The sequence below is a fragment of the Brienomyrus brachyistius genome, chromosome 18 (assembly GCF_023856365.1).
Source record: "Brienomyrus brachyistius isolate T26 chromosome 18, BBRACH_0.4, whole genome shotgun sequence".
Taxonomy (NCBI): Eukaryota; Metazoa; Chordata; class Actinopteri; order Osteoglossiformes; family Mormyridae; genus Brienomyrus; species Brienomyrus brachyistius.
This window is the reverse complement of record NC_064550.1, coordinates 22,423,513-22,436,770: the sequence shown is the minus strand read 5'-3', so window position 1 is coordinate 22,436,770 and position 13,258 is coordinate 22,423,513. Positions and strand designations below refer to the sequence as shown.

Below are 13,258 nucleotides of genomic sequence, written 5' to 3'. Positions count from 1 at the left end.
TATGGGTCGACTTCCTTTGAGAGCCGTGGATTTCCGGAAAAAACGGAAACATCCAGTGTGACTTTCAACACCACGCGTGGCGTGTTGGGTAAACTGGCAGCTGAAGCCACCATTTTCGCTGTTACGTCGAAATGTATGCAAGTTATTTTCCCCAACAGACAAGCTGCCTTATTGTAAACAGTTCACAGATGTCAAAGTCATAATATTTCAGTAATGCAAAAAGAAAGAAAGCACTCAAAGTGAGGGGCGAAGGACCTGACTTAAGATTTAATATCCAGTATTTGATGACTTCGTCTGAGCTTATTACATATCTCCTCTTAACTCAAAACAGACAACTTCTTCAGAATTCCTGCTTTTGTGGAACACGGCACCAGTGAGGAGAAGGTAAAGCTCTGAGGATTTGGCACTTTGGACTTTTTTCCACCTGCAGTTGTGTAAAAGTGATATCAGTGACACCATCAAAGGAGATTCTCAACAGACCAACCAGACCTTCATCCGAGAGTTCAGAGTTCACATCAGCTCAGAATACAGTAAAACATTGTATGTACATATAGATGCCCTGACGGTCTACATATGAAATTTATACATCTATATATGAATATATTCTAGACAGCGTAAAGAAAATGAAAAATTTAAATAACATGATAAACTACTGGAATAAAGCAGCTGTGAATGAAATAGTTTTGCCTTTGCAGTTTGACTCTGTGAGCTTGGATTCAGTACCTGTGATTTGAAGCATATTGGTTCACATCCCATAGTCTCCAGAGTGATTTCATCACTTAGTGAGGCCCTCGGCAATGTACTGGCTGAACCTGCGTCTGGATACTGATCTGGTCCATTTCGGGACTGAAAGCTCTGTATCTGGGACAGCGACGACCCCAGAAAACAGGACGCAGACATGGATACCTGGCATCAGAGTGAGAACAAACACATATCAGAGGATTGAGAACCAGCCCCACACGTGGCCCCCCTCTTCTCGTTAAAGTCGGAGGGGGCGGAGGGGGCCTTACTGGGGCTGGGGGGGGGGGGGCGGATTTGGCAATGCTATGCTGCTTCCTCCCTCCCGAAAATTGGATTGGATTGGGGGCTTGCCCCACCCTGCTTCCCCACGGCCTGGAGTCCCTTTTTTTTTGGAAAGAATTCCAAGTTGGCGGTTTGGGAGGGATATGCAAATCCCCCCCCCCCCCCCCCCCCACCCGGCAGCCTGCCCCCTTTGAAGAGGCTCTAGCGGGCCCTCGTGCCGGGGGAGAGCGCAGTTTGGCTGACGGTGTCTCGTCAGTAGGTCCCACAGCCAGAAGCTGTCTTAGAGCCTGCAGTAGCTCTCCTGGTGTCTCACCCTCTCTCTCTCTCTCTCTCTCTCTCACTCCCTCACTCACCCTCGTTCTCTTCTGCCTGCCTGCTCCGTTACCCATCACATCTGTGCGTTCCGTCCTCCCCTCCCCTCTCCTCTCTTCTCCCTCGTATCTCTCTCTCTCTCTCTCTCTCTGCGCCCGGCTGCAGCAGACTCAGAAGCCACAGGTTTGCCTTCGGTCAAACCGAGGACGTCAACTTCACAGACCTTCTGGAACCAAACGGAAAACCCACAATTTTTGTGACCCAGTACTGGGACACTGTTTTCATGTGATCCTTCTACATCTTGCGAGGTCTCTCTGCTTTTCTTTTGCTGCTGTTTCGCGACAGAGAGCTGAAGATGAAGCAGATTCTCAGCCTGCTCGTGCTGCATCATTCCATCCTTGGATTGTTCTTCTGCGTAGCTGATGCCAAAGGATCCTACGGCAGCCCGTACAGATACAGCCTGTACAAGTCTGGCGCCGCCCCCCACTACACCCCCGGGAAGCCCATGGGGAGGCACAAGTGAGTACGAGTGCCAAACGTACGTGCCTGCAGGAGTGCGACTGATTGTCATCTGAACCCACGGCAGTCCCAATAAAATAAACGGCTAATGTTACGCTCGGGTGCATTTACGTCTCTGCCAAGATACAGAAAAGCTACGATTGGGGTTTCCTAAAGCTGTCAAGGGGCTTTGCAAGCTTGCAGCTTAGGCTTGTGACACTTGACGCTCGATGACAAGCTTAGCGCGGATGAGAGGCGAGGAGAGCCGTCAGCAAACGGGACGTCAGGACCGTAACTGGGACTCATGACGTTTTACCTGTTCGCGTGTAGAGTGTAACGTGTGTGAGATGAAGGGCTGCTGTGTGTTTGATGCTCAAAATGTGACATTAGGGAGGGTCCCTGTGGACGGGGGGGTTGGGGGAGATATGCTGTGTGATGCTCCTTTGACTTCTTTATACATCTACAGTGTGAATGGGAGATGATTAATGTAGGAATTCACAAAGCGGATCTACGAGATCTCCGGAGCTAAGTGATATGAACAAACAGGACAACCGGAACCCACATAATAATAATTTGTATTATTAGTCGTATTATTATTAATATTAACAGCACGAGTGTTACTCATTCATGGTTGGTGTGTTACAAGGCTACCTTGTTAACTAAAACCGTCTTTCAAACTGTCGCCCGCTGGGACCAGCTGAGTCCCTGAGTTTGGTCCAGTTGTATTTACTTACTTAGCAGATGCTTTTATCCAAAGCTGTGTTCATTTTTGAGATGGCAGGACCACACAGTCCCTGGAGTCGTTGGGGGAGGGGCTTAAGGGCGTTTCTTAAGAGCCGAAGTCCAGGATTTGAACTAGCAACATTCTGGTTACAGGCAAAGCATCCTGACCTGAGCCATACCCCAATCCCATTGATGAGAAAACACTGAGGTCCTAGAGTTGACTTGAGGGAGGTGTCCAAAGGATGTCACTCATGGGACTTTGTCCCTGCACAGGACACTGCTGTTCACTCCCACCCTCCCTGCCACCCCCCCATTAGCCTAACTCTGCCTCTGTTTCAGGTCTGGGGGGTGTAGCTAGGGGGACAGTGGGGCCAGGTAGGGGGAAAGGTTTCTGTGTGCACGGGAGCCGTACAACCAACCCCATGGAATCCACACCGAATTCTCTGATATTCCACATCCACACCTGCAATTTCATTCCTGCTCAAACTAGTGCTTCAGGAAGTTTGATCCCAGGGAAATTAATTCACAGGCGACTGATTAGGATTGCCCTCCTTTCCGAATCCCCCAAGGAACGGGAACATTGCACAACGGGTCAGGTGTTCGTCTCTTGCGGTTCCTACGATGCTGGTGGAATGCTCAGGCACTCCGAGATCCGCTGTTCCGGATCTGCTTCCTCCATCGCGCTTAGACCCATATGTCTAACAAGCCAAAAAAAAACAAAGGATTCTCTGTTACATCCTCGCCTGGCTCGGCGACTTTAATAGACATGTCATAGGCCTACCTTGGCCAGGGTGCACTCTGGGGATCGGTCATGGGATCGGAGCGGGTTAGGAGCCCAGTTCGAGGGTTGAGGCCCAGGCGAGGAATGCAGACTCATATGACTGTGGTTATGAAACCAGGATCCTTCAAAACAAGTAGGTGCTGAGCAGGACCAATAAGGAAGGCAGATGCATATGTGTAGGATTTCCAGGGTGTTTCTGAGATTTCTCTCCATTATCCTTTGCATGAAGAGCACACGTGTTTTTGGCCGAAGTTTACGACTGAGCTGAAATTTCTGCAAATTTACCCAAATTGCAGTACGAATCTTTTAGCCCTATGAGTAGGAAATCTATATTTTATACCTGATGGTAGAAGTACAAACTCCCTCTGCAGGGGGTGGCTGGTACAATCAAATAGGGCCTTAGCCTTCCTTCTGACCTCCGAACTGTAACGGTCTGAGAGCTGAGCTTGATTCACCCCAACACCTTTACTGGCCACTCTAACAAGGGGACCTAGCCTGAGCATGACAATACTCACAATACTCACAATGCTCGCAATGCTCACAATACTCAGCCGCTCAGTGCACACTGCACCTGCCATTGGGTCCACCAGGGCAACCTTACCATCGACCAGTGATTTCTGTGACAGGGAGGAGACAGAGTATGAAACCTAAAGGGGTTTTGATTCCGTGTCTTTACTGCGTGCCGTTTGAATATGGTTCAAGGACACATTCCCTGTCGCGCCTGTCATGCCTGTGACAGACATTCCCTGTCACGCCTGTCACAGACATTCCCCGTCCCCTGCCTCCTGCTCCATACTTCCTAGGATTGGCTCCAGGCTCCCCGTGACCCAGTATAAGCTGTTATGGAAGATGATGAATGAATCTGTTCTATTTTCATCTTCTTGTCATTTGAGGTGGGGGGGGGGTAACAACTACTGGGTGGCACTACACAGGGCACCGGAGTACCGGGGCAGCCTTGGAGGCTGAGTGGGACGGGGATCACTGTGAAGGACAGTTTTAGGCTATCGGTGAACGCACCCCCCCACCCCCCCCCCCACAGAGCTCTACATCAATACTGACCCTACAGACTAAACAAACGTGCAGGTGGTCATGTGAAATCGCACCTCCTGAAGGCACAAGGAGACTGCTGCCCGTTCCGACCTGCTGGAGGTGTGTGTATCCATGCAGGAAGGTCGCCTGATTGCCCCCCACTACCCCCCTACATATGGAATCCATTTTTCAGCAGCCTGACTGGGCAGTACCCCACCCCCGATTATTCCCCAAGTGAACATCAGTAAAAGATCCTTTCTTCATACCCCCACCCCCCTAGTCGGCCGTACCACAGAGGCTTAGTCAATATTTCTATGGAAGTGAGATGGGACTGTGCCAAACCACATCTCTTATGGGGGGGGGGGGGGATATGCAACATGTAGATGTCTGGCACTGAGTCCACATACTGCTGATAAAACTACATTCAATAGCAACCTTTCTACCAGCGATTCAGTGACACGGGAGCTGAAACCGATCCACCGGGCAGAGAAAAAACAGGACTTAATTGAAAATAATGGAGAAAATGTCATCGGGGCATTTTGAGGCTGTTTTATTATTCTTTTTTATTTCTCTTTGAAATGCAGCAGAAACGACAGGTGCATTATTCATTACCCTGACATTCTGGGGCCCAGTTCGATCTGGAAAACATTTAAGAGCAGGTTTTCACTTAAAGGAAAGACCCAGGTGGAGACAGTCGCTAAACAGCTAAAATGTAGTCGGGTCCTGTGCACCAACAAACCCCCCCACCCCGCCACCCCCTGCCCCTGCTGCGCCAATAAATTTCAGAGGTCAGATTATGGCCACCTTCTCATGGCCGGTGGTAGAAGGGACCACATTAATGCAGCGCTTTTTTTTTATTTCTGGTACGGGGGGAGGGGGAGTTCCTTGTAATAATACTTGCAGAGGGCCATATGGGAATCTTAAAGGGAATTTGGTATTACTTGGGGGTGGGGCATGGGAGGAACTCAAGGCCCGAAATGTAAGGCTATATACAGTGACACCCCACATGCCAGAGAAGGTATTTTTTTTGTTCAGAAAAATACAAATATTTTTGGTAGGAATAATGAGGATGATGTAAGCCTCTGTGTTAAACACGGGCCTTCTAGTGGATGGATGTGATGTTAGATGGAAGTTTCCCCTCTCATCTCCTCTCCTGAGCAGAGGTTACTCCCCTCTCGTGCAGATGGATCAGCCTGGGATCTCCCACAGCTTCCTGTAGGGTTGCGGACATTGTCTCCTGGCTTTTAAACTGTGGACCTCTTGTCCAGCTGGGTGAATGACGACTCTCAGAGTGGATGTTAGAGTTCATGAACACGGCAAGAATCTGTCTTTGCCTAGTGTGATATTTATACATATTAATTCTGGGCAGGCAAAATAATAATAATAATAATAGCAAAAATAATAGTCATTTTTGTAGCTCCTTTCAAGAACCCAAAGATGCTCAGCATAGATGAAAGAACACAGAGTCCAGTGAGGCAGTAACAGAAAGAAGAAAATAAACAGATAATGCGATAAAGCAAAATATGCAGGCCATGACAAATTAGTAGCTCCGCAAATGAAGGAGAAAATGTAGCTTAATGATAGGTTAGAAAAACACAGAAGGCATAGATCCCAAGCATGGACTTCTCGAGTTAGTCATATTTCACCCAAAGCTGATTCGCTTTAGAGATTGAACTTCCATGAAAAAAAAAAAATCCTGAAACCTCAATACACCATGTGAATAAGTCACAGTATTGCAACCATTCTATTTGGTCCATCCAACCAATTTCTGCAACTGCTTGTCCTGTTCAGAGTTGTGAGGATCTGGAGCCTATGGGTGCAAGGCAGGGAACAACCCAGGATGGGGTGCCAACCCATCGCAGGGCACAGTTACACACAGCGGTCATTCACACAGGCACCTATGGGCAATTTGGTAACTTTGATTAGCTGCAGCATGTTTTTAGACTGTGTGTGTGTGTGTGTGTGGGGGGGGGGGGGGGGGGAGAGAGCATGAGGCAAGGGACACCCAGGACTAGATGATCCATCAGAGGACACACAGCTAGACACACAAACACAATACAGCCCATTATAGACTCACCACATTCCATTTTGGGGTTTCACATGCTCGGTTATTTCATTGAAAATCATTTATGAGGAATGCATAATACATATGAAATGTATAAACCCATCAGATAAGCAACCAAACCGCCGTCTGCCAAAACCGCTTATCCAGTACAGGGTCCCAAAGGCTTCTGGGAAATATCCCAGGAAGAACAGTAATGAAACACCCTCTGCTGGTCAAACACACACTCAAAGACTATGGACAATTTAGAAAAACTCGCTTATCTTGCTGCATATATTTGGGTTTAAACATAAACTAGTATATCAGCTTCCAATAAGCCAGCGATTTTAAACCCCTGGGTCGCGAGGCAGAGCTGGAAATGTAGGCATTTTCAAACAAGCATACTCCTATGCTGATCCACGATCAGATTTCCCAGCCCCAATCCTAGAATTAACCTATATAAACAGCCTGCAAATGCTTATCGCAAAACTACGGAACATTCAAACAATCCAAGAATCCAAACCACAGATGCTTAATTTAAAATTCATTGGCACATCCAATCAAATTTGTGCAATAGGCATCGATTGGCGTAAACTGCAGAGGGTACTGCGTGCTTGATCATAGCATTAATTTAAACCTATACTGATCTATACTATACCTATACTGGTCGCGACTGAGCCGGCATGTTTAAAGTTAGGTCGCGGTGAAAAAAAGGTTGAGAACCACTGCACTAAGCCATTCGCGGTTAATTTATTACCAGAAAATTCCTCCCTAAGTCATGAATGAAATTGTCAAAAGCCAACCAAGGGATTCCTCAAATGCCTCTAATAGCTGCTCGGGAAAGTACTAAGAACATTCTCAGCTGGGCATTAGACAAAGCGCGAGCTAAACATAAATTCAATAACCTCAATATGAAAGTTTGCAGCTACGGACTTTGTCGCAATTTAACGTTCGAACAGTTTCAATTGTTCATCTAACTGCGAGTCTAAGGAGCGTTTGTAGCTACTGAAAATATCACGGGCTAAGTCAAGTTTACCTGGGGCTTAACTTTATTGATTTATTGATTGAAAGAACTGCTTTCGGGGTTAAGTTTAAAATTCTCGAGGTTATTGCCCCGAGTGATCGGTCATAACGACGCCCATCGTGCGTCTTAAAATAAACAGCGTCTGTAACAGATTCCGATTACGGCTTGTGTTAAATAATTGGCACCCTGATATTCAGTTATCGAGTTTGTATACGAGGAAGGCTAAGCCCGCTTGTGGTATTCGTTGTTCCCAAAGACACAGCATTGGACACTAACGAAAATGACAGATTTACCAGCTCGGACGCTCGGCTTGTTTGTTTGTGAGCTTTCAGCAAAATGTGGAATGTGGGAATTTTGGTGCTGTGAAGTGTTATTTACGTGTCACATTAACTTAGTACGGATGTCCCAGGGATGGGGGTGAAATCAGGTGATGAGAACGTAGCTCCACCAGTAGCCAGTTGCGACCCTCTCTGTCGACCTGACACTGTTTTATTCTTGTCTGCTGCCCCCCCACGATAAATGTGAAATTTCCTGTGTTTCCCCTCTTTGAACAGAAACCATTGTGCTTATGTGGTCCAGAAGAACATCTCGTGCACAATGCAAGATGGAACCGAAACTTATGTCAAAGCAGAATATAAGAAGTGTTCATGGGGTCAGAAGTGTCCTACTGTTGTGTAAGTATTCAAAAAATTACATTTCCCCATTTAATGTGTATTATTTATTTATAATTTAATCAGCAATGTAATTAATGCCAATATGCCCCAAGCAAAACAACAGGTGGTGAAATATCATATTAAATATCTTATAGTGTCCAGAATAATTTTATCTGGTGCACGCGCAGTCTCAACCGTTCAAAAAGCACAGCAACGACACAGCGTCAGATATGGCTCTTTACTAACCTCTAGTGTGAAAGTCTGACATTACGGTATCTGATGTAGCTGTATTCCCATTAGTGACGGGAATTTCTTAGATATCCCACCAGTATAATCTCATTCCGCAGTTGTGCAAACAGCAACTAACAAATCTTGCTCATTCTGTCCTGAACCTGCGCCAACGTCTACCTCTTTTGACTGGCTGGTTCTCACTGTTCACGTATAGGGGAGTAGAGTGGATTTAGGGCAGGCAGTGAGACGTGCACGCAATGAATGCAAACAATGGCTCTCAAGTACGACTCGTTTCCCATCCTTCATACTGAACCGAAGAGCCATTCAAAAAATTGGAACATTCGCGAAAGTCACATCACAAATTCCCACAGACAGGGCTAGTGAATTCATGAATTCCACAAAAAAAGCACGATAATCTAAGTTAAATTAGTGTAATATCTGATGTGATTAAACAATTAAATATTCACCTGGTTTAAAAAAAGTATCACTCATTTGTGTTACAGTGGTCTGCCAACACCTGGAGGAAAAATTTAAGTTAATTTGCTTGAGTTACTGTCAGTGAATATTCTGGAAAGAATATTTATTTTGTTTACTCGTAAAACAATATTTTGGTCTTAGGAGAAAGAGCCGGACTTAAGAAATCCCATATTTAACTTGGCATCATTCATCCCTCGACAAATAGACCTTTGTATTTAAATTATAAGCTGTGCCCCCCCCCCCACCCCCAAGTGTCTCCTACGCCGTTGATTACTGTATATTTGTGCCCCAAGAAAATGCAGTAATTAACATATGGCAATAAAAACTGCAGGATGTAGTTTTTATAGTCTGTCTTTAAAGGCAATGGTTGTGTTTACTCGGATCATGTAAGGAAGCATTGGTTTCACTCTTGAGCGAATGTGCAATACCTCGATCTGTCTGGCTGGAATGCCTCATTGACTTTTCATCACCTCGCATCTGACATCACGCAGGTACCGGACCTTCTACAAACCCAAGTACAAGGTGGGCTACAAGGTTGTGACGGAGCTTGAATGGAGGTGCTGCCCCGGCTTCTCGGGGGAGGGCTGCCACGAGGGCCCCACGCCGCTGCCGGACCTGATGATGCCGCCTTTCAAAGGGTCCGTACCCCGGCCGAATTTCAAGGGCTACCCCTACGGTCGGCCGAGGCCACACCCAGGCCAGAAGTCATTCCCCAGCGGTCACCTAGAGCCCATGAAGCCGTTCCCGGTCGGCCCAGAGGAGGCGGAGCCCATTCCCACTGGACTCCTGCCATCAGGGCAAATGAAATCCAACTATGGTAATTACTGAACCGCCTCTATTAAACGGGTGTCCGTAAATCCCTGGTGCCATTCAGCTTTGGGCAGCACTGTGGCTCAGTGGGTGGTGCTGTTGCCTCATACCTCTAGGGCTGTGGGTTTGATTTCCTTCTCTGGGCCTGTTTCTGTAAAGTTTGCATATTCTCCTCTTGTGTAACGTGTTTCCTCTGGCCACTTCAGATTCCTCCCTCAGTCCAAAATCATGTGATTAAGAGAGAAATTGTCCCTAGATTGTCTGAAACAGACAGAAACAGATTCCCTGTAGTGAATGGGCATCCCATAAAGGCGTCACCTGTGGATGCCCTATGCCTCTGCTAAATAAAGATAAGATAAATGCTATTCATCCTAGAGGGTATATTTGAGTTGGGCATGTGTTTTGCTTTGAAAGCAGCATGTGCATACATTTTCATAGACAGCGACCACCAGGATTTTGATCAGATGCCATGATCTAGAACAAAAAGAGCAAAAGAGATGTTGAAAATAATCAAAATGACTGTAACACACGGTGAAGAAGATGGAAATGCTCACATTGTGCCATTTACTGTGTCACTGTAGGCCAGAAGTTTGCTGGAGTAACAGGAGAGCGCCTAGACCGCATGGAGGAAGACCTCCGACGTTTGTCTCAGAGCCTAAACACGCTGAATGGCTTTGTGACGGGTCTGGAGGAGCGGCTGCGCTCGTCCCTGCGAGAGGAGACTAACAAGGTGCTGGGGACCCTGCTTAACCCTGCGCCCCGGCTGTCGGACTCATCCATCGGCTTTGGTGTGATCCCCGATGGCACACCTGACGGCCTGGACGGCGGCGAGGGCTTCCCTGGCCTTGGGGACCTGGTAGGGAGGGTGACAGAGGTGAAGGAGGACCTTAGGACGAAGAGTGACATGCTGGACGAGATTCACGGTATGGTGCTTGGGCACGACGGGCAGCTCAAGCAGCTGATGCAGGTTGTCTCTGGCCAGCCGGGTTTTGACGGTTCTCAAAAGCCCCTGGAGGAGCTTCTGGATACTCGACTGGCTAATGTGCGAGCCGACATCCTGGACGGCTTTGAAAGGCGGCTGTCAGGCGTGGAGAACCACTGTGAAGACCGCATAGGGGAGGTGCAACGCAAGTGCCTGCAGGACCACATCAGCGGCCAGGAACAGATACAGTTGTCGCTCGACGGCAGAGAGACAGGCCTCAGGGAAGAGTTGGGCAGCCTGCAAGCTCAGATCCAGGGCCTCACCCAGACGGAGAGCTGCTGTGGCCTGGTCTCCCACCTGGAACAGAGAGTACTGCTGCTGGAAGAATCAGTAAAGGGTCTCACCGAGTCCCAGAGACAATTCCAGACCATGTTCCACGAGCACACGATAACTCTACAGGCGACCCTGGATGACATGGATTCCAGGATCAACGTGACGGAGAAGGGGAGCTTCAGTGACAGATTTCCAGATGGCCTAGAAACCTTGGATGGCTTCAAGGTCCTGCTGGACGAGAAGCTGAAGAGTCTCGGGGACCGGCTATTTGTGGCTGTGGAAGAGATGAGTAACGCCACGACACCGACCGTCTTGGAGGGACAAGTTGTGCCCACACTGGAAACAGAAATTGAGTCGGTGCGTCAGAGGGTGGAGACTGGCCTGGATGGGCTTCAGAAGCAGCTAACAGACTTGGAGCTCCTGTGCACTTCCGCCTGTTCCCCAGCTCCTGGAGAGGATGTCACCCAGCTCCATGCCGAGATCGAGGAATGCAAAGGTTTAGAGAAGAAGCTGTCAGGGCGGCTAGACACCTATAAGGATCAACTAGACAGGCTCAATGGCTCCTTGCAGGCCTTGTTGGTCAGGCTAGAGAAGGAGGAGGCCGAGGGATCGATCCAGGGAGAGATCACACTGCTGAAAGTTAGCGTCAACTCCGTGAACCGCACGCTGAAGGGTCTACGCGACTCGGTCAACCTGTTTGCCAGCGAGGTGACGCATGCCAACTCTACATGGCAGGAGCGAGATGGCCGCCTGGCTGGGCAGATGCAGGGCATCGTGCAGATGGTGGGCAGGCAGTCTGCACAGCTGGGCTCCAGCGAGCGCAGGCTGATCCAGCTGAAGGCCGAACTGCAGAGCCTGGGGCGGCGGCTGGCCGGGGAGCTGCAGGGCTGCCGCAGCACAGCGCTGGACGTGCAGCAGGAGGTGCAGGCCGTGGACAGCCGTGTCACCAAGGTGGAGGGCAGCTGTGGCGGCCTGAGCGAGCTGGCCGAGGACCTGGAGCGCATCCGCGGGGAGCTGGAGAGGCACTCGGACACCTACCTCTCACAGATCAATGGCACGCTTAGCAGCCACTCGCACCAGCTGACCGAGCTCCAGGACGGACTCAAGGACTGCCTGGGCAAAGCTGACCACCAGGGGGAGCAGTAGCTCTGGCTGCATAAACACAAACTTTTACGGCTGTATAGATTGTAAAATCTTCTCTCAAGTTTTAATCTAAGGGGGCATTTTCTCTATATACATTTTTTGTGTTTGTTTTCCTGTGTTTTATATGAATTTTAGCTGACCTTCTAACTTATATGAAAAATGGTGACTGCATTAAGTGCTAGACGTATTTGTAAAATGATCAAACAAAGCATATGCTATCACACCCTAATAAGCTGCTACAGGTTTCTACTGCCAAGTCAATTCTACTTTTTTTTCTTCACTTTGTATTTTCCTTTTGAAATACTGTATGCCAACATCAGAGGTGCTAAACTATTGTATACATGTTTTACTGTCAAAAATGTTCGTTATAATGTACAAATATATATATATATATTTCTGCTTAGTTTTATATCTTTAAACGATAGTTTTCCTAACTAAAACACGAGAAGGTAACGCTGTTAAGTGTGATGAAGAAAAACTACTAGACTGGAGAATCTAATGAAATTCTGTGTGACCACAAGGTGTCAGTAAAGCGAACAATGAATAACATTTAGGGAACGAGAAAGTGGATTTTATTTTTTACATATTTTCCTTATTTGACATATCTATTACAAAAGTAGGCAATGTTTTACAAATGTTGATAAAGTGAAACGTTCATTAATTAAAGTGCAATATTAATTTTTGATAAATGACTGTATGAGTCTTGTTGAAAAGCCTCTTAAAAGCTGGCAGCGGTATTTTTTTTAGTCCTTGTGAAGGATAAGGAAGGAAAATCAAATTTGCTTTTGATAAGTTAGTCTAGAGTCCCATCCCTGAGAATATCCCGCCTTTTCCCTTGATCCGATTGCAAGAAAGCCTATTTGGCGCTACGTCAAACGAACACAAACTGCACGTTAAATTGCGGTTTTATTTTATTCCATGAATTACAAAGGCAATTTATTGTATTGACACGCCCTGAACGTGTGCACAGTTGACACTTTTACACTATATCTGTCTACGAAGTACGGATTCTGCTGATCCGAGTCAAATGCGAGTAAAGAAATTAGACGGACAAAATCGCGTCTGGTATTGTCGCACCGCTGCTTCAGCGGTGGGGCGGCTGCTGTTGCACCCCAAGGCTCAGTCACACTACAGTTACATCCGAATCGGTCTGCTGGCAGGGACACGGCTTTCGGACAAGGTGACAAAGACAGGAGGTGTTTCGCCTTTAGCCTCTCTGCCTGGAAGGGCGATGAGGGTCTTTTGCCACTATAGACAG

The 13,258-nt window shown here is 47.6% G+C and overlaps 1 protein-coding gene across 1 annotated transcript; it reads left to right on the top strand.

The window, feature by feature from the left end:
• The first annotated feature begins 1,261 nt into the window (after window positions 1–1,261).
• On the top strand, window positions 1,262–12,689 carry LOC125713271 (EMILIN-3). The gene is made up of 4 exons (XM_048984270.1): window positions 1,262–1,854; window positions 7,986–8,105; window positions 9,284–9,609; window positions 10,184–12,689. The coding sequence occupies exons 1-4, from the start codon at window positions 1,691–1,693 to the stop codon at window positions 12,001–12,003; spliced, it is 2,430 nt and encodes an 809-aa protein (XP_048840227.1). The 5' UTR covers window positions 1,262–1,690; the 3' UTR covers window positions 12,004–12,689.
• The last annotated feature ends 569 nt before the right edge of the window (window positions 12,690–13,258 follow it).

Excerpts from the sequence above, each read along its gene's own strand:
- LOC125713271 (XM_048984270.1), top strand. The coding sequence starts at position 1,691 with ATGAAGCAGATTCTCAGCCTGCTCGTGCTGCATCATTCCATCCTTGGA. Across the intron at positions 1,855-7,985 it reads AAGCCCATGGGGAGGCACAA|AAACCATTGTGCTTATGTGG; the intron begins GTGAGTACGAGT and ends CTCTTTGAACAG. Across the intron at positions 8,106-9,283 it reads CAGAAGTGTCCTACTGTTGT|GTACCGGACCTTCTACAAAC; the intron begins GTAAGTATTCAA and ends GACATCACGCAG.